The sequence below is a fragment of the Neltuma alba genome, unplaced genomic scaffold, assembly GCF_004799145.2.
Source record: "Neltuma alba isolate B1F8T4 unplaced genomic scaffold, ASM479914v2 tig00013149_pilon, whole genome shotgun sequence".
Lineage (NCBI taxonomy): Eukaryota > Viridiplantae > Streptophyta > Magnoliopsida > Fabales > Fabaceae > Neltuma > Neltuma alba.
The window spans coordinates 79,785-104,267 of NW_021637462.1; the positions used below are offsets into that span (position 1 = coordinate 79,785).

Here is a 24,483-nt window from a genome sequence, read left to right on the forward strand (position 1 = left end):
TAAATAAAGAAAGAGAATATATTAAATACATTAAATTGAGATAAATAAGTAATAATACATTAAATGTTCAGACAAACTCAAAAAAGATCTTAAAAAAGAATCAAACCTATTCAAAAAAATAGATCTTATAATAAGAGACGGAGAGAGTATGTGAGTCCATTTATATCTTATTCTTGCGTGTCAAGAGCAGAATATTAATTGATAAAATTTTTACATTTTTTAATTAAAAAGATATTGAAAAAATGTTATATTTTTTTTCCACATATTTTCTGCTCTTGTGTTGTGCTCTGGTGAAATTGAAAAGATTGTCCTTAATTATCCTACAAATAACTTAACTTATGACCAAATTTATTCCCTACAAATAAATTACATATATAATTAGAATGTAGGTTAAATTTCATCCTAAATATAAACTATTATCTATTCTTTTTTTGTTTATTATTTCTTCTAAACTAAGATTCCTAACTTATAATTGATATGTAATCATGAAGCCGACACTACACACCTTACTTGAGGCTTTATGGAGGCTAAGCTAGTGAGTTTTTTTTTTTTTTTCCCTTGACTACTTAAGGTTTGTTTGATATGAGGAAAATCGAGGGGAGGAGAAATTTTTAATAAGTTTGATTTAAAAATTAAAGAAGTAAGATTAAAAACTTTTGACTAATTTTGCTTAATATGTTATCTTACATCTTTTTTATCAAAATTTTATACCTCCACTTTTTTAAATTTTTAAATCAAGCTTATTAAAAAAAATTCCTATCCTTTTCTAGCAAACATAGGGTAAAGCCTAACAAAGAGAAGTTGTTTAATAACTATAAACAAATAAAAAACATTAGGTTGGTGTTATGAAGTACGCATGACATGGAGGCATATATTGCATCTGGTGAAGCACGAATTTACAATCAAAATTGACTCAGTCAATTTTTTTCCCAATAAAATAACTCATTGAAAAGTATACGTTTGAGATATTGATTTTTTTTTTGTATAAATCGCTATGGTAAATTTTAAATTTGGACGGCCAAACCGGACCAAACTTCTATCATGATTTCTCAAAACTTCTATTTTATATGTTTTTATTTTAAAATTTTAATTTAGGATAGACCAAAAAAAGAAAGAAGAAAATAACGCAATAATTTCTAATTATCTACTAAGTAAGTACAGACAAAAAAACCAGCAAAAAAAGGCTATTATTATTAATTATTAATAGCAAAATCGACTTGCCGTTAAATATATAAAGATTGATGAATTCAGTGTCCACGGTTCTTTATTTTGTAATAATTAATAATCCATCAATATTCTAATCATTTTTTTAATTAATGGCCTAATCAAGCATCTCATAAATGAAGCCCATCAACAAGACAAAGTTCGTGGCTGCGTTCAGCGCTGGTTTTGCTAATAGATTTCATTAGTTTAGATCAACTTTCAACGGTGGCTACACTTTCGCACGTCAAGACTATATATATTTCATCCTCCCAATCGGAAATTCTGAATATCTTATACAGAGATTCGGCAAATTCTTCAAACACTGAAGAATTCTAAAATAAACAATAGTTATTTTGCTTAATCTTCAACATCAAGATGGTGATACTTTCCCCACTTTAGAAAAACTGAATAGTCAACGTGCTAGTTTTGAATGCATTTTAGTCAAAGTATCGTGAGTATTCATTTCAGGACCCACCGGTAAACAGTCAAGCATATGTTTATGGTCAAGAAAGGTTTTATCAGAAAATAAGAAAAGTAGAAGGAAAGGAAAGAAAAATTTCACATATTTTGAGTTGTGACTAAGTAAATGATGTGGTGTGCTAATGGGATGAATTTCCAAACAATTATTAACTGACTGAGTGGTTTGGTTATGATGATTTATTTGAGGGGCACCAACGAAGGATCGATTAGTACCTTAAAGGATCCGAGGTGGCGAGGTTGAGTCTTGAGAGCCAATGACTGGAGCCCGTTGCCACTGATTGGGCACTTTGAATTTTAGCCTTAGTGACCATTAACCAAACGTGGAGCTATTTCTTTCAAGTAACTGAGAAATATTTGGTTTTTTAGGTCTAAGGTTTGACTATATATATTAGATACTGTTGAAGGAGAAATTTGAAAGATAAAATGATTATATACATACAATATGTGTAAGACCATGTGAAGAGCTTGCTTTTTTTTAAAAAAAAAAATCTGAGTGAAGAGCTTGCTTAAGCCTATAATAAAAACTCCCTCAAGTCTATACACTAGCGTTTTATCACCATTAGAGAAAATTGACCAAGTAAGTCCTAATGTTTTACAAGTTTTACAAGGGTAGAAGTAAGGGCCAAGTATATTTCTGAGTAAGGTTTGGTGTTTCTCATTCATTCACAGCTTCGTTTCGTTGAGGCTGAGATCGAATATATTGGACAGATATTGGCTATATGGAGGTTAAGAGTATGTTTCTGGCATAATTAAGTGATGAGGTATGTTTAGTTGCTCGAATGGGTTCTTCCTCCCCGTATCTTCCTCTCTGCCCCCTCTTCACAAATTACAAGTGCCCACTATGAATTTTTGTTGTGACCATCCTCTTCCCTTTTTTTTTTTTCTAATGGGATGAATTTCCAAACAATTATTAACTGACTAAGTGGTTTGGTTATGATGATTTATTTGAGGGGCACCAACGAAGGATCGATTAGTACCTAAAGGATCCGAGGTGGCGAGGTTGAGTCTTGAGAGCCCAATGACTGGAGCCGTTGCCACTGATTGGGCACTTTGAATTTTAGCCTTAGTGACCATTAACCAAACGTGGAGTGTATTTTCTTTCAAGTAACTGAGAAATATTTGGTTTTTTAGGTCTAAGGTTTGACTATATATATTAGATACTGTTGAAGGAGAAATTTGAAAGATAAAATGATTATATACATACAATATGTAAGACCATGTGAAGAGCTTGCTTTTTAAAAAAAAAAAAAAATCTGAGTGAAGAGCTTGCTTAAGCCTATAATAAAAAACTCCCTCAAGTCTATACACTAGCGTTTTATCACCATTAGAGAAAATTGACCAAGTACAGTCCTAATGTTTACAAGTTTTACAAGTGGGGTAGAAGTAGAGGCCAAGTATTATTTCTGAGTAAGGTTTGGTGTTTCTCATTCATTCACAGCTTCGTTTCGTTGAGGCTGAGATCGAATATATTGGACAGATATTGGCTATATGGAGGTTAAGTATGTTTCTGGCATAATTAAGTGATGAGGTATGTTTGAGTTGCTCGAATGAGTTCTTCCTCCCCCGTATCTTCCTCTCTGCCCCCTCTTCACAAATTACAAGTGCCCAACTATGAATTTTTGTTTGACCATCCTCTTCCCCTTTTTTTTTGCTATAGCGAATTGAGTCATGCTTATTCTCTTGATTGAGCATTTCCAACCTTTCTTTGTGCTTCTTGACGTTTTACCCCAATTTGTGATGGTCTGGACCAAAGATGAACTTCTTGAGATTATAGCCTTTTCTCATGATAGATAGTGTTGCTCCTGAAACAGAATGATTAAGCGCATTGGAAAGGGAGATTCAGAACTCACTTTCATGTATACCATGAAGGAGTTCACACAGAAATGGGAAACGTAGGGATGGAGCAACGGTATATTCACAATTCACATATCTAGGATAATATGTGCTAGGCTTTATATACAAGTCTCCCAACTTAACATGTGACTTTATGTGTTAGTTGCAAACCTGAATACTCCCTAGTCTATAATATCTATCAAAATAAAATGATATAACACTGAAAAAATGTTATACAAACGCTCCCATCATTTATAAGTCATGAATAGTCCAATTCCTAATACATTTATACAGTTTTTTTATTCTTTCAATCTTCTCTTTCTTTCCTTGTTTTCATCACATCCCAACATGATTTAAATGTTGGAAATATTATTCCAGTCTTCCAATAATATGGTAATTATTTGTCTCCTGTACCGTCAGGGAGAAGATATCCAGCTATTTGGGAAAAAAAATGAGGACATAACTCATAAAGAAATCAAAACCATGATATCTATTATTGTAGCGATTCTTAGTCTAAAGATACAGAATACGTATGGCTATAGAACGAGAATGTTCCAAGCTTATGTTGAAGTTGGGACTGCTGGTACTCCTTCTCCCAACTTCACGTCTTGTGGATTTAACTGACAAAATAAAATATTATTATAGTATTACTCATTGCTCTTCATGTTTGGTTTCCTCATCATGTATCTCGCCCTCACCATATTTGACACTGCCACCCTCTGTTGCACCTTCAGGTTCAGATATTTGAGGGGTCCTCTGCACCTCATCAGATGTGTCTGAAGAATGAGCCACTGACTGATCATCTGACGCCTGTTCCTTCGGGAACGAGGGCTTTGGTCGTCTAATGGCTTCAGCAGCCTCTGCCATTGCTATGGGAGGAGGCTGAGGAGGAACCCAAGAACGTCGGACTGGCTGCTGACTAGATTGAGCACCATAAGAATCTGCATTATGCTCATATTCATTCTCAATCTCTTGGATTCTGACATTTTTCCTCTGCCACCAGGGCGACGGTGCATCACCATTAGATTTAATAGTGTCTTGAGCCATAGTAACCGAGTCCTTAGCGTTTGATCGAACGGTGTTTGCCATAGAAATCAATTCTTCATCGTTTACTAGGGTCCTATGCTCTTCAGTATAGTTGCTTTGCACCTGACCAGGCTCCCAAGGCTAACAAGGAAGAACTAGTCAGTCTCACATGGGCGTCAAACCATGGACAAAGGAATGCTCAGAAACATGCATGTTTCTAAAATGTTTGCAATAATTAACATGAGTGTTTAAGTTTATCATCTAGGTTAATTTGAAGTAACTTCCATGTGGCTCAAAACCATTACAAGTTTTAAATCAAATACATGGTAGCCTCCGAGTTTAGCCAGCGTATCCTTACATATGCTAGGCTATAAATAATTTACTCTTTCAATTGCTTCACTACCTAATTTCTATCTCAACTTAAATAGACTCCAATATCACTTATGAGTTATGACTAACGCAAACGAGATACTTCATATACGTACTGCCTTGTTTAAATCAATGAAGCAGAGAAATTAGGTGTGAAAAAGTTGTAAGCTTTCAGGCATGCAAGTACAAAAGATATTCATCCAATACAGAAAGCATAAAGAATTTACTCTGATATTAGAAGACCCTTCTCCTCTTTGGACTGTGGCCATCATCTGCAAAACGTAATAGTGTAAATCGTTGGCCAAAAACAAAATAATAGTACAGGTTGATCAAAACATTTGAAGGTATATTAAGGAAAAGAGTTACTACTGCCTAAGGATCTGACAGAGTTACAGTCGCATGAAAAGGAAAAGGAATGCTAAAATTAAAGCCAAAATAAGAGGAAAGTAAGTGGGCAAGAAAAGAGTTGATTCCTCCTCTGGAAGCCAAGTAAAAACAAGTTCTAAATAATGGAAATTCACGAGAATCTCCATTAAAAATGTGACATGAGGAGAGAATTAATGGATAGCAACAGTTACAATATAATGATAAATATTTGTTTTCAAAACTAACGAAGGAATTTGAGGGCGGAAGTCCAAACTTCTTGATCAAGAGAGAACAACTATCCAATAGCAAGAGGCACCAAAAAAACCAAAAGACAATGGCTTACATCCGTATATGACTTTGGAGGAGGAGCAGTAGCTGGTTCCAAAGAGGCAGGTAGTGATGAAGATCTCACTGCCCATGGCATTCAAGTTATATGCAAGATTACATATATTACATAAAATAAGTTAAGATTTAATCACTGTATAACAACCTGCACGCATGTCATACTCCCCTTTGCCATTCACAAAAACTTGCTGTATGCATCAAAAAAGAAGAAAGCATATCAAATTTGCCGAAAGACAAGTCAAATAAGTGAAAAAGTTGTGACTGAAACTAATAGAGAAACATTCTCCTTCATGTGGCCGTGCATATCTAACCTTTGAGCTACCTTGAGTGACTCGATATTCTTGCTCTGAAAGAGATGCTCCACTTGAGGCTATTGTTTGTCCCATAATTTAACAGATGCAAAGGATAATCATAAGAGCTTAGAATTAGGTAAATATTATGCATCTTCTACGTAAGTGTGTGAGAATTTCTGACATGGAAAGCTACAAATTCTCTTTTGGAAAGTCTCAAATGCAATGGGGTTAGAAGATTCCTGACACAGCTTATCAAGCTACCAATCCAAATAGAACAGTTAAAATGCAGTTTTAGTGAAAACATCAGGGTCACCATGCCTAAGCCAGGACAAAATACCATGCTACAATTGCGTGAATTCTTAATGAATACAAAAGGACTATTGGCAAGTCATAAATCAAATGTTCCATAAAATAAATAAATATTGGATCAAACAGCTTATTATATTATAGCCTGATAGATTAAAAACAACTTCAAAGTACCTTCCAGTCTTTTTATCATATTAGTCATTAACTTCATTTGCTGTACTTGCTCATCTAAAGGCTCACTATGCCTCAAAGATCTCCGATCTGCATATATTTAACTCAGATGTAGCAGCATAAAAATATTACTCCTCCGGTCCATTATACTATAAAATAGGTACTACATTTAGAACCAGAAGAGTACCACGAAAAAAGTATGTCAAGCATAAGTAGGGGCAATAAAATCTACAAAATTTTATGCCGTAGAACTGAGGTTATAGTATACCAACCTTCACTTCTTGAAGTCAGCATCCCCTGGCTTATTTTTGCCATTTCTGCAGCTGCAGCTGCAGCTTCTTTTGCAGCCTGTGCAGTTTCTTCAGCCAACGTTGGTTTTGAGTCAGTTCTCTTCAAGTGGTCATCTTCATCTTCAACAACAGCCTTCTGTATCCAAGATTTCAACCGAGGAAGAATGGAATTCTAAAACATGAAGTAGGCTTTCAGATTGTCAAGTATGGCTCAAACAAACATATATATCGAACCCTATGCGTGTAACAAGTCACTAAATTAAATAAGGTATGGCAGTAATATAAATGCAGTAACATAATGAACATGGCAATGCCAGATGCCCTTTATGTGTTAGAATACCAGTCCAGAAGGCATCACACAAAGATGTTAGCAGAATATACCTTAATAAGTACAGCTGTACCAGCACCTGAAGCGGCCAATAACCCAACAGCAATAAGGGCATGGGACCAGTGGAATCTGTAGCGAGATAACGTTCCTGATGAAGGAGGTGGTACCGGTAGAAACGGATGTTGTGAGTTCACAAAGACTGATGTTGCTGAACTTTGTTTTAACAGGCTCGGCGGCATTTTGTTGATCCGTATTTGTTGGCTGCATGATCTCAGCACCTAAACCTCAAAACGGTGAGCCGACGATTCAATTTTATCGAATCCAAAATATTGTAAGTTACGTATCCGAAACACTCTGCCAGAACATTCAAATGAGCATGGAAAAATCTCAAGCGACAAGAATATAGGATAGCCTAGTTCTACTTCTCCACACCATGCCCCGTAAGCCGTGGCTAAAGAAACGCAAATAAAGGAGTTGTGGACATGCTTCCCGCTATCCAAACCAGAAATCAGATCGTCGGTCCCCAACACACGTCTCCCTTTTCTTTCCAAACAGAGAAAATGGCAATCCATACTTCAACACAATCAAAGCGATAAGTTTTCCGTATTGATTGATAAAAATCAATGGTCGGTATCCTTCCTGAATATATCCAGACTAATTCCCCAAGCTAAACATTTTTCTTTCTCCAAGAACAGCAGAACACATTTTTTCTAAGGCTAACATTGAGAAAACTTAATGAATTCAACTTATCTCATAAAGGAATCAGGGCAAAAATCTGGACAATGTTAAGTTGAATTTGGCAGGGCTCATGACAATTCCTCTTGCGAGTTGGGATTACCAGAAACACAAAAAAGAAAGCCCATACTGAGACCACGATAGATATAAGACAAGGAGTGTCAGACCTAAAAGGGCTGAAATTAGCTAAATGCTTGTCATTTCACACCTGAGTTTTGACGTTTGTCATCAGAAGCATTGGGAGGACCATCCGACTGGTCGGCCATGTTCACCTCGCAGTTCTAAACTCCTGAACGACAGAAATCATGAGAGAACAGAAATTGAACTGCCCAAGGTAGAGAGAACTGGAAACGGAGATGTTAGTTCTCACCGGAGCCGATGGAGAGGTCAACGGAATCAAGAATCAAGAATTCTGATGAGCAAAAAGGAGGGAATAGCGGCAGAGAAAAGGATGGGGCTTCTGATCATCGCGGAGCGCATCCACTACGAAAGACGCCAAAACGATGCGGATAAGTCGGCATTTCAACTAAGAACGCATCACTCATCATGCTTCCGTACCTAAGCGCCGCTTATGTCACTATCTTTTGGTGCATCTCAGCCTCTCAAATATTTTCTGCTTTTTCATAGGGTTAAATACTTTTTAAGCATTCTAATAACTAACATGCACGTCCAATGAAGAAGAAGACTGGGTGTTATTTTGATTTAGCACAGTGAGAACTCATGTGAGATCTAATTGAAGCCTCTTGTTTCCATTTACAGCAAACCAATTCACGGGAATCAAGTAGAAAAATCAAAAGAGAGGCCCCTGAACCACTCTGAAGAAGGTTATCCAATATGGTTCAATTGAATTGCGCAGGGACTTGATAAGAATTATGGGATAAATAATGGTTTACCCGCCAAAAAAGCCAATATTTTGTTGATGTTCGTGAAATCGATTGCCATTACCAATTACAAGACCATTTTAATTAATGTGATGAAGCCAAAACAGAGACTTTTGTATAGGAGTCGCTGAATATCTGACTATTGCAGTGCTTGTAGTCGAACAGAAAAGAACTATACTCAATCTTGTTGATCATTAAGTTTACACATTCAACACGGTAATTGTCATCAATAATTAATTTTCTTTCAAGTTGCAATTTACGCATTATCTATGTATATAAACATATATATATATATATATATGTTTTTGTTAGTCTAGGAAACAAGCACATATGAGAGCTATGACGGAAGTGGAGTGGAGGAAAAGATGCAAAGCAAAAGAAACAAGAAGAAGGAGCCAAGGAGAAAGACTAGTAACAGAGGACAATGGAGAGAATATGAAAGAGATCGACGACAAGTCGTAAGTTGGAACATGAATGATGGATTCATCGGAGAAAGCAAAAAGCAAAGCGTCCTGATTGAAGTCCCGGGTTAAAAATGGGACTGCCCAGTGTTAGCTTCGGGGGTTCCTCGGACGCCAGTTTTCGAACTAGCTAGCATACACGATCCTGATTCTGATTCTGCCTCGTCATTGAGATTCCAACCCACCACAGAAGGGGTCAAAAAATAACCTACACAAAAAAATGAGTTTTATATTTAAAAACGGATAAGTATTATAATTTTTGTACTTAATATGAAGCTAAATAATTAATATGAAGAAATTAAAAAAATCAGTTGACTTCTCTTTACTTTCATCTTTAATCATGTATATTATTTTAGTGATTTCATGATAGAAACACCTTATAATCAATATGGATATTTTTGAAAAAAAGATTATAAATTTGAAACACAAAATGAATTGAGATATTATATTCTAAACTAAATCCAACTTCTAATTATCTTTTATATCAAGAAGAGAAGGTAGTGTAACCATGCTTTTCATTTGTTAACCCTAAGATTGAGCTCTATGAGTGGAGCTTTGAGATGGGTTGGTTTGGAGTTTTTTTTTCCTTTCCAATTTTAAGATCTAACTATTAACCCATTGTTATTATGTGTGAATCATTTTGTTAACTTCTCTTTTATATTAATTTACATAATTTTGCCTCAAATGTTTAATATCTTCAATTTTTTTTCACTTGAAGCTTAATATCTTCATTGAATCTTTAGCTTTTGGAAAAGGATAGATTTTGATCCCTAGACTTGTGATATAGAGTCAAGATCTACATAGCATATTTTATTACGAAACCAGTTATTAGAAGGCTGGTTAGTTTTGATTAAAAAAAAAACCTTGAAAATAATACTCCCTCCAAGTCCAATATCTCAGCGAGCGAAAAGGGGCGGACGAATAGGAAGAATGTGTAAGAATTAATTAATGTATTGATATGACATATAATGAAGGGGAAAAACATAAAAAATGATTAAAATTTCATACATCCTCTTAAATGTATTTTATAAATAAGAGTAGACCACTCCAAAAATGAAAGTATCATTAATTATGAGGTGGGAGAGAGTTAAGTATGAAAAAAGTTAGGACATACTATAATATTTCGGAAATAATTATTTTATTATTTTTTATTCCCTAACATGTACGCTTAAATGTTTCTTTTTCTATTTACCTGATGTATGCCAAAAAATGCTGGTTAAAAAAATATGCTGAGGTGTGAAAGATAACTAAAATGGGAAGACAAAAAAAAGTGGACATGTTTTCTTTGGTCAACAAAAAAGTGGACTGATTGACCAGTCGGTGTTCACAAGCCTCCTTGGAAAGTGCGCACCAAAGCGGCTTGTCTGACTTTCGCTGGACGCGACAAATATATGACTGCAAACGAGCTTCCTCTGCTGCGTTCAAACTTGCTGAAAACTTACAATTGCTCAAGACTTTAAATACATATTAAACACAGGGCAATTATTTAATAGTGAGGCCTCGCACACAGTTTAGGTTTAGTTGGGTTATTAAAGCATCTAGTCAGGTTTTTTATATGTATAGAGAGAGAGATTATCATCAGATGATCTAATTATAAGAAAAACAGTTTATCTACATTATCTTTGAATATCTACCGTTGTTTATCTCCCATCATATATACTACCTTCAATCTTAATTATAAGATCCCGTTTGTAGACTATAAACGGGATCTTATAACTAATATGGGTAGTATTATGAATAAGAAAAACTGTGCTGTCATACATTACTTATATATTTAAATAAAGTCACGAGGCTTTCAGTTTAATTTCTAGATATTTCGTAGGAGTTGATTTGTAGAGAAAAATGAGATGAGATTGTGGTCGGGCACCATACTCTTGCACAAAATGTGATAAGAGTTACATCCATTATTCAAAGAACCTTCTCATAAATTTTATATTATACATAGATATGATACTATAAAATAATCTTCGTACTGACTTATATTTTTTATCGTTAATTTTTTGGGCACTTTAATTCATAGTTAAGAATTGTAGACAGATGTACAATGCCACTTATTATTCCTAAAATGCATAATCACAGCCAGATTACGCATGCAAATAATAACAGGGCCAATATCAATACTATCTCAAGATAATTATTTAGAGAAAGGGTTTGATATAATTTACAAGGCAGCCCAATCATCAAGGTCAACAAAGTAGTCCTGGAATGAGAAGAAGGAAGGATAACAAAGGCCAACTCCATTGTTAGCAAACAAGAGGTTGGTCTCAAAATCATCATCACTCATCATGATCTCTTGCATGCCTATGAAATCCTCCCTGCTTAAAGAATTCTCTTGCAGGGACTTCCCAATCTCACCCTCTTGGCCACAGTTTGAAGCTTCCTTGAATGGATTTGAGGCAATGTTCGAAGCGATTTCGTTTGATTCAGTAGAGGGTGGCTTCTGAGGTTGACACACTTTGGTCTTTCCCTTCCTATTAACACCCAACTTTTTGCTCAAATGAGTGTTCCAGTGGTTCTTCACTTGGTTGTCTGTCCTCCCTGGCACCCTCCCTGCTATCAACGACCACCTTAAATCATAACAACAATTCATCAGTTTAGTTATATCTCAAGTTTGAATCAATAATTCAATCCACAACCTTATTATTCTGGGGCAGAACTGCTCATTTCTGTATGTGTGTGTGAATAAGGAAAGAGAAGAAGAGACCTATTTCCAAGGAGATTGTGGAGGCGAATAATGAGGTCGTCTTCTTCTTCTGAGAAATCTCCGCGCTTCACATTCGGACTCAGGTAGTTCATCCACCTCATTCTGCAACTTTTGCCGCATCTCTTCAATCCTACCCAAACCAAAGATATATAAAATTATCACGGCGGTGTATATATGTTTGTGTATATATATGTGTATGTGTATATATGTATACCGGTGACTTTAGCGATACGGTTCCACTTCCCAACTCCATGCTGCTTCACGTACTCCATTAAGATCTTGTCTTCCTGAGAATTCCACAGCCCCTTCTTGTATTCATGTCTACCTTCCATTGATACTGCCGTTTGAAGGCGACGGTATGTCTCTCGAGGAATTTAGAAATAAAGAGGATTTTGATTGATTCTTGGTGGTCGTCGCTGGCTCTTCGATGGAAAAGTTACTGGAAACCCGCGTGTGTTTTATAATGATGAGGATACACTGTGTTACGAGTTCATGTGAGAGTTGTGAAGTCATAATAATATATCAGTCTGCTGTACGATGTATGTGTAAGAAAAAGATCGAACAGTCATTATTGAGATCTCATTCCGACCTTAGGGTCCACTTGGAAATAACAGTTTCCATACCAAGACACGCCGCTGCTTTGTTTTCGTCCTCACACTTAACCACGTTTCATTAAGATTTTGCTCCAATTATTGCATCCATGTCTCCTCTTATGTTCTCTCTTTCGGAGCAACCGGTGTTTTGCCCTTTTAACTTTCTACAGACCGTGAAGCTCAAAAATTTACGCCCATCCTTCTCTCTGCTTTTATCATTTGGTGATGACGAGCGATTCCTCGCACTCGCTGGCTCAACTTTATTTCCAATAACTTTCTACATAGGTGTGTGATATAGTGTTTGTATAGATTCTTTGCGGAAGCTGACAGTGAAAAAGGAGCAGAGATATGTACGGAAGAGGGTTGGGAGTATTTGTAGGCATGTGGGTGTTGTGTGGAGGGTTTCCCGCATATTAAAATGACTGGTTTTTCTAATATGGAAGACTTGTGCTTGATGATATATATGCGTTTGGATGAGTTTCACCAACGAGTATAAAGACCTAGAGTGTAGGATCGCGTATGAATAGGTTATTAGGATTGTTCATTCCAGTGCAATTGTGTCATCTTGTACGAAACCCTTTCATGGTTTTGGATCTACATGCACAGAATCTTGCAGTTGATTTCATTTTTTACCCTCCCTTTGGTTAAAAACACCGCCACCTAGCTCACTCATACGTCTTTCGTTATGAATTGATGTACGTTACACCAAAACTTGGATCCCATAACCTAACCATCCTCAAGAGTGTATTGGCCCGTGGCCGGCTTTTTAATAATGACGCGTTGTTACTTCATCTCAGAATTTAAAACTACAGCTTTACGTACTCGTGTGTATGTGTGTACATATATATAGATGGAGCACATGGGTAGGGAAGGGGCGAATTAATGAGTGGAAGGTGTGGGGTGTGTCCGGATGCATGGGAAAATGAATCGAAGGAATACAGCCAAATGAGGGCTGAGGAAAACTGCAGAACAAGGAAGACTCTGGAAACAACGTACGGAGGCTTAAATGCAGCTTTCGTTTGGAGAGAGTAAGTGAGATGAGATTAAAGAGGGCAGTGGTGAAGAGTGATGAGATGAATACGTGCATAATACAGTTCCCAGGATCCAGGGAGCCCCCATCCGGTCTGATATATAATATAAATATCTCAGCACATGGCCTCCATCTTCTATTTTAACCCTTCTTCCCATTGGACAAAGGCCTGTTCTGACATTCTGCAACTCGTTAGTGCTCAGCTGGTTCCACATCCTAGTGCTGATTCAATCCGACTAAACTGTTAATTATTACTCGGGTTTGGAAAAGTTACTTTGTCATTGTTTGGAATGGTTTTAATCTGATTTACAAAATACGAATAAAGTTTTATTTCGATTTATATAAAAATGTTTCTGAGCACTTAAAATCGTGATTTATACACATGTATTTTAGTGGTTATCTATGAGACCAATCGAATTACGTTTTTCTACTAGCTCTTTATTCTTTCGTTCTCAAGCTACGGGGTATAAAGAGGGTTGTTATTATTATGAACTCTATATATGTGTGTGTATATGTATGTATTAGATTCATCTATGATAATAATTGGTTGATTTATTTCACAAATTGGGATGCTATTGTTACTTTATATCCTATTTTTCTTCCAAGTCGCAAAAGAAATTTTCGTCCCTCGTAAGGAATTTTAAGCTATAAGTACGCATTTAAAAATTTTATTACTCATAAGTATTGATATGTTTTTTAACTTAAAAATACCGATGTTTTGAAATATTTCATATACAGAGTTTCTTTCTTTTTTTTTTTGGGGAAAAAAAAGTTGTTCTTTGTGGACTCCACATGCATCGAGTGCCGAGGGTGAACACAGCGGCCACACTGGGGAGGTACTTACTGTTCCAAATGTGTTAGCTTCAACTGGAAATGATGAGTACAAATAAAACGTCTGACTTTTTGGGGTTATTTTTGGCAATAATAATTATTTTTTTGTAATGGAGACGAAACTGGAAATGGTACTGAGTTTGATCGCCATAGTTTTCATAATAAACTTGTCACACTAGATTTTCTTTTTGCCCATAAATTTGTCTTATTACTGTATATTGATAACTTTACTAACAGTACAATATCTTCCCTAGATTTAGTTTGTATTATGTCATGATTTGTGAAGAATGTCATTGTTAGATTTTGGGTTAAAAAGATCTGATGCTTCTTAAAGGAAGTTGAAGGGATCGAGCTTAATACTTCAGCAAAGTATTCTCTTCGTCCTCAATCATTCTGTTCTAAAGCATCTTTGCCTAAAAATTAAAACTTGCTAATATGAATGTTGCATATCATCAAAGACATGTTTGAAGTGACTTATAAACAGCTTTTTAATCATAATTTATGAAATGTAAGATAAATATGTGAGAGAAACTTTATCAATGTGATTCCAATGGCACTCAAATATTGTGAATGTGGTAAGCAAATTGGACCCTTTCCACAATAGGAACCATGTTTCAATTTTATGCTTATTATTCCCCCTTATTTTCCCTCCAATGCACTGCATGCATTTACATTCACTTTATGAATTTAGTGTAACTTAAGAGAGATGCATTATGCAATAAGAAGTGTCAAACACGAGGCATTTCCGTATACGGTATACCATAATGACATCTTAACTATACACAATTACTACATACTACATAAAATTTACGCATCAATTATTTCACTGATATTTCAGACATTTGATTTTCCCCATAACTTAATGCTGTCACAACCTGATCTTTGGTTTATTATAGAATGAATAAAAATTTCTTTCACGAGTCCTAGATAGCCTCCCCTTGTGCAACGGTGCTGACTATGTTACTGTTTTCTGAAGGAGCATTGGAATCAAGAAGGGTCTCAAGTGATCTGGCTGTTCTGCTCCTGACTCTACCAGCTTCCTTCAACAGTTCACTCAGCCTTCTTTTCTCATCATCCACATCAGGGTTCGCTGTCCCAAGTTTTTCCTCTCTCATTCCAACTACATGCTCCAGAATTTGAATTGCCTCATCCACCCTGAAATACAATATCAAAGCATAAGGCTAAAATATTTCTTCCATGTGCGTCCTGTCACCTACTATTTGTTAGTTTGATCTTCCCTCGTGTTAGGGCCTGACGAGATCATATGCCTATCTATTTGGGGCCTAATAATCCTTAAAAAAACATAACAGCCTTAAAGCAAAGTCCGCTTCACAATTCATATAATGCAGCAAAAGAATAGCTTCACAGGGCAACACTCGCTTTTAAAGTGAAAGAAAATTTGCAGACAAAATGAGGATATGACTCAGATAGGAACAAATGGCGTGGGTATATACATACCTGCCTATTGCATCATAGGTGCCAGCAAGGTTGCTGTATACCCCAAGTGTTTCGTGGTGATAGGGTCCATACTCTTGTTCAAATATCTTCTTTGCTTCTTCAAACAGTTCTGTAGCCTCACCCAATGCATAGCGCTGCACACAAGCAAGTCCCATTTGATTAAGAGCAACAGCAAAGAAAGCTGATTTCTTCTCTCCAGTAGCACGGAGCTTCGAGATGGCATTCTTCAAAGTATTGTAAGATTCAGAATAGTTTCCTAACATGTAGTGCATGACTCCCATCTGAGCTTCAATTCCTGCTACTGTGCTTTGCCGACCAGGGGCATCGTTATATATCTCCAAAGCCTTGGGAAGTAACTTGAGCGCCTGATCAAGCTCATTCATCGACTCATAGATAGCTGAAATATCCATGAGACCACTTGCAATCTCCTCAGGAGGGACCCCAGGCATGGGTTTCTCGTAAATTCTAAGTGCACTCTCACAGTAAGATTTTGATTCCCTTATCTTTCCTGTCCTGTTATACAAGTCAGCCAGACGTACAAAGATTGATCCCACGGCTGGATGATTCTCTCCTTTGCTGGTCTTAAAAACTGTGAGTGCTTTCTGATAAGCAAAAATAGCTTCATCATACCGAGACAAAGATAAGTATGTGTCACCAATGCTGCTATCAACAGATGCCACTTCCACTTCCTGGCCATTAGCTACCATTGCCATGCTGGCTAAAATTAGATGCTCAAGAGCTGCTTCATGGTTTCCTTTTGTTTCACATATGAGGCCCATGAGCCTCCTATCAGCCGCCTCTTCAAGAGAAGGGGGTGAACCATTTGCCCTATGAATGTCAAGAGCCATTTGGCAGAGCCTCTCAGCTTCATCAAATTGCAATGCTTGAACATATGCTTCAGCCACATACCTACAAGTTTCACCAAATCTTGGGTCTGTTTCTCCAAGACTTTCCTCTGGACTTCCAACCCTGTGGTGTAGCACATCATTGAATTTTCAAGCTGGCCCAACATTGCATAGGTGTCACCTAATTGCATGTGACCAGCAAACTTAGCAAGGGCGTGTTCTTGCCCTTCCTCACTGAGAGGAATTTCAATGGAGTGCTCAAGAAGTGGGATTGCCTCATGGTATTGGCCCAAGCTGGAATATATTGCCGCAGTAACATGCAGGCACATAACCAGTTCCAAAGTTGGTTTTCCATCAGCATATTTCTCAAACAAACTCATTGCTTGGAGAGCTAATTCAAGAGCCTTCCTCGGATTATCTCCTGATGAAATCAAATCTCTTGCTTGCTTTAGTAAAACTGGCCCCATCCCTGGCTTGTCTGATGTAGATTCGGTGGTGGAATTCTCGCTCTGATTTTGAGACATTAACCTTTTAATAGGAGATTTCTTTGATTTTTTCACACGAGTAACTCTGTTTTTTTGTTTTCTCACAGCCTTATCATTCCTCTTATCAGTAGGAGGCTTTGTGGGAGAACTTTTTCCCTTGGCTTTTGACTTTGGCGGTGTTTCAGGGATAAGGTCCACCTGTGAGTCTGACACTTTCTTTGAAGCTTCTGAAGAAGCAGAACTTGTACTAGCAGATTGAATCTTCTCATCCACCTGTGCCAACTTCTCACATTGAATCTTCTCATCCTCCTGTGCCAACTTCTCAAATTGAATCTTCTCATCTGCCTGTACCGACTTCTCACATTGAATCTCCTCATCTGCCCGCACCAGCTTCTCACACTGACTCTTCTCATCTGCCTGCACCAACTTCTCACCGTTCGCTGATTTTTCCTTTCTGGAAGATGTTTCACTGACAGATTCACCACTCGACCTCTCTTCCACTTCCTCTTCCATTATTTCCACTTCCCTCATTTTTCCTCCAACTAGATGGCACAATTCTGAATCGATCCTAGACTCATCACCATCAGATCCGAGACTTTGTCTGGAAGGTGAGTGATCGGAACTTTCCATAGCACAGACATTTTCATAAAGCTGCTCGATTGAGGTGTCAACCGCTAGAACACGTACATTTGGACCTGTGTTCGGAGGACTTTGTGGACTAAAGGAACTCCTTTGGGGCTTGATTGGAGTAGCAGTTTCCTTACAAGGGGAAGCATTTCCGTTCACTTCATTTGCTCTTTCATTATGTTCAAATCCATTTGTAAGGATTCCTGGCATCTTTACTTCTTCAGAAACCAAATTCACTGGCAGAACCAATATCGAAAAGCTAATCTGCAGAACAAACAATAGTCACAGCAGATACAAGAGAGACAGCAAACTACGCCACCAGAATCTACATCAAACCCAAGAAAGAAGGATGAAAGGAAATCCAAATGAAAGCGTCCAGAGATGGTATTTTACTTTTGGATTGCTAATAAAACTTAGTTCAAGATATCATGTTCACGAAGCCAGTATCAATCCAAAATACAAGCACTAAACTCAACACGCAAGCCATGAATGCAGCAGGTAAAAGATCCACTGCATTTTCGGCTAGTTCAGTTTCCTCCATTTCTGTAATAATGACAATGTCCTCATGGGATATACCGAAACAAGTTAGACTCAATCGGAGGGAATTTATGCATACAGATAACAGAACTCAAGCAAGATTATTCAGAGAAACCCAGAGCCCATAAACAACCATGCAATGAAATTTAAAATATCCATATTTGTAGAAAAGATAACTAAAGAAACTGATTACCTAGAAAGCGATTATGAGCAGGGAAAACAAAAGGGTCCTTTTTCGGAGCATAAAATAGAACTACACAGATTAATGGAGTCAAATAAAAGAGGGAACTCAAAAAGAAGGAAAGGGGAAGCCATACCTTAGTAATCAGCCATGGCAATGAGCAAACCTACACCCGCCTCACACACTGAAAGAGATATGAAACAATGTATGTATATATAAGGAAAGAGTCAGACAAAGAAATCTGACCTTTTTGGTGAGAAGTATCCATTATGCGGAGGCGACGAATGAAACAGACAGAGAGGGAGTTTGGAAGCTTGAAGAGGATTAATTGAGAGGGTAAAGTGGACAATTTAAGAGCAGTGAGTATGAAAACAAATATCTAAGAAAATTGAAAATTTGCAGAGTTGGCGTCAGGATCGAGGGACCAAGGCGCATTCTCTTACCAACCCAACTGCACAGGTCCTGTATCAGTGTATCAGTGTATCAGTCCGCTCTTGCACTTTGTCACCTCAGCAGCAGGCTGGCACCCGACACAAGTAATTTTTTTCCTATTTTCAATTTTTTAAAATTTATAAATTATTAAATATTCTAAAAATGATTTATATTTAAAATCAAAAGTTTTCTTTACATGTAATTTATGATGAGGAGGGAAGTGGTATAAATTTATTCCTATTTTTCATATTTTATATCTAAAGCCTTATATAAATGTGACCATTACTCTTTTATATACACTGTCTCCGTCTACAAACGAGACCTCATAATTAGAACTGGATGTAGTATATATCATTTGTTAAATCAATTTTAAATTAAACTCAACATCAAAGGTTTGAGTTGAAAAATAAATTGGAATGAGTATGGTGTAATTATGTTAAGTTCAATTTTCCTTTCCTTTATCCTGGTAAAGAAACTGTATTGTAATTATGTTAATATTGTCCTTAACAGCATTTTAATCATTTTATTTTTTTAAAAAAAAGGTAAAAAGACAAATGGATCCCTGGTCACTCTCCCTTGGTCGCAGTGGTCGAAGTTGGAAAAGAGGTCGGTCAGACAGACGGGGAGTCTCGATCATGAGGTTTACATATCTCCTTTAAACTTCCACTCCGAAGCTTCGTTTAATTTCTCTTCAAGGGACAGTTAGTTCGATAACGATACGGAGGATATGATTAAGATGAAGAATATGTGGAATAAATTCCACAAAATAATTATCACCTAACATGCATTATATACATATATAAATAAATTATTACATAATTTGGATTGTAACACAGTTTATTTGATCAAAACATCAAAATGACGGTAATTATTTTCGAGATGGAGGAGTATATCCTATAATGACACACTACTTACTTTAAATCAACTATGCTTTATGATGAGATAATTACGGAGGCAAGTGAATTTAGGCATTACAAAACTAGATAATTAATCAATAGAGATCCTAAAAATTTTAATCAATAATCTATTTAAAGATTTGATTATTGATAGAACAGGGTAACTTATTAGATGTGATTTATATAACGCATCTTATCTAAATATAGAATAAGACATATTAGTATTGTGTTATTATTTATTATTTTTTTGATTCTTAATATAAAATTTATTTTATAATATAATTTATACTATAAATAAGTTTTATATTTAGAAGCGAGAGAATATACAACAAAGAGTAGTGTAAGGATGTGAAAAACTCAATAATTGAAGAGGTCTTTTAGAGACAGACTTCTGGGAAACGAAGATAATGCCCCACTTGTGTTGCTTTTTTAAAGGGACATTACCAAAAATTCTGACTCAGCAACTCAGCATTCAATCAATTATTTTGCACCCTTTGGCAGTGCAGTCCCATCTTTGGAATTACCATTAATTACGCTTGTTTCTTGTTTTTTTAAAAAAACATTTTTGTGTACAGAAATAAATCAAATGACATTATTATCATCATCATGTAATTATGCTGCCGCTGATATAATACAAATCTTTACATCAAAACATTTCAGCAACATGCCTTTTCATTCTTCATTTTACAATATTGTTTTGATTCGATACTTGTGACTCACAAATTTATTGACTTCTCTATTTTTTTTTGTAATATTTTTAATCTAATCTATACTAATAAAATTAAATTACAGTTCTTCTGATTTTATTTTAAGCAAATTTTTAAGATTTTTCTTTTTTGTTTTGTCTCCCTTCATAGAGTTAGACTTTCTTGCGTTTAATAAGCAAAATATCATGCATAATTAACTTAATTTTCTTTTTTTAAAAAAAATAACTCAACAAAAGGTGTAACTGATGCATATGCAAGATAGTCCATGTCCATCAGTAGCTTTTCTTAGAAAAGCATAAAAACATCATTAAAATAAACCAAGAACAAGACTATTGTAATATCGGAGTTGAACATACATGATGTTCATAGGATTGGTAATTAGCACGTCACAAACTGAAAAGCATCCTAATAATAAGCCTTTCAAGAAGATGATCTATGGCTACTAATACAATTTGGTAAGCATCTCATGACAACAGATTTAGAAGACGGTGGGTTGTAAGTTGAAAAGAACTCAGGATCTTCTTCAAGGGATTCACTATACATCTCCAAAATAGAAACAATCTCATCAAAATGTGGCCTTTTATCTGGATTTCCTGACCAACATCTGTTTATGAGATGACTAAATGCCTTTGGACAATCAGCAGGTAATGGCGGCCTTGCATTCTACACAGAAAAGAACAAGTGGAAAAAATTACACAGTAAATCTCACATCTCAAACAGGACAAAGCACTCAAAGCCGTAATTAACGAGGCATTTTCTTTCTTTACTGAAAAATGAGGCCTTTTCTTTTTCCAGTTACATCATCAACAGAGAAATATCTTGTTGAGGTGCTCACATTTGAGAAAGATACAGCCATATTAATACCTAAAGGACCCAGTCAAATGCTATCATACCAGGTAAGAAAAATGCACATGCAAAATATATCAGCACTATAAGATAATTTCATTGGTTTCATGTTGAAACCCTCGAAATGTAATGCAACTTCACTATGCACAGAGTCGTTTTATGAATAGACTTGGTTGAATGATGATTGACTTAATAGGACCAAGTCTAACTTATTTTTCCTCTTGGTTTTAATTAGCACCTTTTGTAATTCTTGCCTTGTTTGTTCAGAGATACCAGGCTAAACTGATGAAGCAAAGGGTTTAGAATTTCTACCTAGATACTAGACTGTGGGGCCTTTGCTTTATAGGGAGTTTAAGATGAGTTACACTATTCGTAACTTTTAAATAAATATTGTGACTTTCTATAAACTTTATATTAGATTACACACACACAAGACAAACTGCTGATATAACACCGAGCAGTCTTTTTATCAGAATGTGCAAGAACAGAGAGCATCAAGGTGGAGAATGAAATGAATCCTCTGTGGTGCTACCATAGTGCTTTAATATGGTCCGTATGGATAAAACTTCATTTCATCTTAACCTTTTTAGTGGCACAAGTTCTTTTTTCACTTGCATTTCATTCGTAGATTGCTCAAGTGGGTTGGTATCTCCATCATGGATTAATGAAATTAACAGAAAAGATGTAAGATAGCAATCTTTTATTTTCATCCTGAACAACAGGTAAGCTAGTATATCTGATAATAACATCACCACTACCAGCAGCTTTACAAGTGGATTAGGACTGAGGGGGAAAAGTCAAAAGTGCGCTTCTTTTTGGAACAATTAACCAGACCGATAAATTCGTGATATCCATATGCTTATACTCACTAAGTGAGTGATTTAATCTAGAACCTTGTACTGCCAACAATGTAGACAGCAGCAGAACAAGAACGCTCACTTTTCTTAAGCTCACATAGTTATTAAGGAGTAAACATTAAGACTAATCTTACCAAAAGTCTCATGAAACTAAGGCAGTTCAATTCAATAACAATGAGAATATGTGTCATATGATGAAGAAAATTCGAATGCAGAAGGTACCTTGTGTGAGACAGCAAATGCTGCCTGTTCTGGGGTCATGTTGTGAAACGGAGTCAGTCCAGTTAAGAGCTCCCATAGGACTATGGCAAAGCTATAGACATCTACTTTCTTGGTATGATGCTTTTCTTTGATCATTTCAGGCGCCATCCAACGGTAAGTTCCTGTGAATCCTTTTGCACTACCAATCTGTGATTCTAAGCATGAGATTCCAAAATCTGCTACTTTTACACACATATCTTCCCCAAGCAATAGGTTCTCTGATTTAAGATCCCTATGAAGCACCCCTTCAGAATGAAGATACTGCATCCCTCTTGCAATGTCTAGGGCTAATTTCAGAAACAGATTAAGTGGAACTGAATTTGGTTGTTGCTGATGCAGGTAACTTCTCAGTGATCCTCCAGCCATATATTCAGTAATTATACAAAACACAGGAGGCTTCTTGCAAGCAGCAAAAAACTGCAGGGCCACAAGGAAATCATTAGCTGCTGGAAAATGCTGAACAATGAGCCAGAATGGCAACATTGTCCACCTCACACAAATACTTGATCAGCCACAGGCCACAACATCGACAAGACAACGAACTAAAGATAACTCCCGGCTTTTAGGTTCAGTTTATACCACCAGGATGTACTGATACATCGTACAGATTTGGCAATTTTCACTCTATCCAAGTACATGCCTTTTGCAGTTAACTTATAGTTAGTTCATATATCTGGGCTAGGTTGAAGAAATTCACAGCACAACAAGGAGAAATAGAAGAATATATGATGATAAAAATTGAAACTGGAGCATTGAAGATGTCACAGGGATGGTTTGAGGAAACAAACTTACAGTGATGATGTTTGGATGGTGCAGACGAAAGAGCAAAGCAACTTCAGAAGTGAATTGCTTTTCAAGCAAAGCAGCCAAGTCGGCATCCTCCTCAGGTTGGCTTATGAGCTTGATGGCCACATCTTTTTGCTTGTAAATGCCTCTGTAGAGCTTACTATGCCTTCCAGAAGCAAATTTGGATCCAATGAATAACTGAGACAGATCGGCACTCCATTCCTCTTCTCCTTCTCCTTTTATGGCAGCCCCTGAAGAGACCAAGTACTTGGACCATGACACAGCTCGCCTGTATTCCCCAAGCGACAGCCTCCTTCCGGACCTTTTGGGGGTTGGAATCTGTTTGAAGCTGTGAAAGTTCTTCATGGTTCAGTGTTGTTATTGTTAGCCCTTTTTCACAATCATCAACCCCTTCAAGCCACCCTTCTTAAAGGCCAATGTAGATCCAGAACACGCTTGATTTTGAAAAGGTTAAACAGTTCTTCCCGAGCTAACTACATGTTGAGTGGTATGATATTTCTCATTAGTATGTGACGCACTTGGAAAACAAAAAAGGAGAAATTAATCAACTCCAAACTACCTCATCTTGTTTTTTTTTTCCTTTTTTAAAATTGTGTAAACGACCACTGTGAAAGTATACTGTTGTGAAACAAGGGAAGGAATCAGAGAAGCAAGATGACCTTTAGCATTATAGAGAGACCAAGAAAGAGAGAAAAATATTTTCTGTTTTTGGGAGGGGGGGAGAGAGAGAGCCTACAAGTCAGTGGACAGTGGGGAAGAGAGAAGTCAGGAAGTTGGTCCCCTGGGTCATTAAAATCCTGAAGCTAAGAGAGCTGAAATCAAGACGAAGGAAACTGAAGACAGAGGAAAGCTCTGGTTTTAAAGTTTTATTTTTTTGTCAATATTAATCAAAAGAAGAGATTAGGATAGGGTGTGAGAAAGACAAGAGCGAGTAGAAGAAGGAAGTTTGTAAGGAGGAAGAAGAAGAAAAGAGGGAAGAGTGTGTGTTGGGTGGTGGCCATTTCTAAGTACACAACACTGGTCTACGTTCACAACGTGCGAAGATCCACTTCCGTGGAGACAACCCGGGTCGCTCTGATTATGACCCCTCTTCCTATCTCCTATTCCATTTCTACCCTTCCTCTTTAGCTATATCCTCCAAAATGCCACCACTTCCATTCTAACTCCCATATTACCATTTTACCCCTCCATTATTTCTAGCCTTCAATAATTATAGGGTCGTGCCCGCCACACTCTAACCAAATGTGATTGCCGTTCTTTTTTCATAAAACGAAAAAAAAAATCATTTCCCTTAATAAT

The 24,483-nt window shown here is 36.6% G+C and overlaps 4 protein-coding genes and 1 long non-coding RNA gene across 6 annotated transcripts; all 5 read right to left on the minus strand.

Annotated features, from left to right (window-relative positions):
* Window positions 1-3,976: 3,976 nt before the first annotated feature.
* On the minus strand, window positions 3,977-7,249 carry LOC114734829 (peroxisomal membrane protein PEX14-like). Its single transcript, XM_028922478.1, has 8 exons — window positions 7,064-7,249; window positions 6,665-6,854; window positions 6,396-6,482; window positions 5,934-5,992; window positions 5,768-5,810; window positions 5,621-5,688; window positions 5,139-5,183; window positions 3,977-4,683 (listed from the first exon to the last, which is right to left on the minus strand). The coding sequence occupies exons 1-8, from the start codon at window positions 7,247-7,249 to the stop codon at window positions 4,168-4,170; spliced, it is 1,194 nt and encodes a 397-aa protein (XP_028778311.1). The 3' UTR covers window positions 3,977-4,167.
* LOC114734843 (uncharacterized) lies at window positions 7,187-8,375 on the minus strand. The gene is made up of 3 exons (XR_003739210.1): window positions 8,116-8,375; window positions 7,954-8,034; window positions 7,187-7,288 (listed from the first exon to the last, which is right to left on the minus strand). It is a non-coding gene; the product is annotated as an uncharacterized LOC114734843 (long non-coding RNA).
* Window positions 8,376-11,248: 2,873 nt separating this feature from the next.
* On the minus strand, window positions 11,249-12,123 carry LOC114734830 (transcription factor WER-like). The gene is made up of 3 exons (XM_028922479.1): window positions 12,006-12,123; window positions 11,792-11,921; window positions 11,249-11,654 (listed from the first exon to the last, which is right to left on the minus strand). Exons 1-3 carry the CDS (start codon window positions 12,121-12,123, stop codon window positions 11,249-11,251), a joined length of 654 nt encoding a protein of 217 aa, XP_028778312.1.
* A 2,808-nt stretch (window positions 12,124-14,931) lies between these two features.
* On the minus strand, window positions 14,932-18,505 carry LOC114734865 (protein KINESIN LIGHT CHAIN-RELATED 2-like). Its single transcript, XM_028922516.1, is given in 4 exon segments — window positions 14,932-15,400; window positions 15,704-16,658; window positions 16,661-17,924; window positions 18,391-18,505. Coding segments are annotated over 3 exon segments (2,397 nt in total). The 5' UTR covers window positions 17,871-17,924; window positions 18,391-18,505; the 3' UTR covers window positions 14,932-15,168.
* Window positions 18,506-20,681: 2,176 nt separating this feature from the next.
* On the minus strand, window positions 20,682-24,137 carry LOC114734848 (serine/threonine/tyrosine-protein kinase HT1-like). 2 transcript variants are annotated; one of them, XM_028922498.1, is made up of 4 exons: window positions 23,744-24,137; window positions 23,170-23,657; window positions 22,339-22,794; window positions 20,682-21,076 (listed from the first exon to the last, which is right to left on the minus strand). In XM_028922498.1, the coding sequence occupies exons 2-4, from the start codon at window positions 23,527-23,529 to the stop codon at window positions 20,834-20,836; spliced, it is 1,059 nt and encodes a 352-aa protein (XP_028778331.1). In that variant the 5' UTR covers window positions 23,530-23,657; window positions 23,744-24,137; the 3' UTR covers window positions 20,682-20,833. The 2 variants fall into 2 exon arrangements, with proteins under 2 accessions (XP_028778331.1, XP_028778330.1); XM_028922497.1 differs by having other exon boundaries at window positions 23,170-24,137.
* Between the last annotated feature and the right edge of the window lie 346 nt (window positions 24,138-24,483).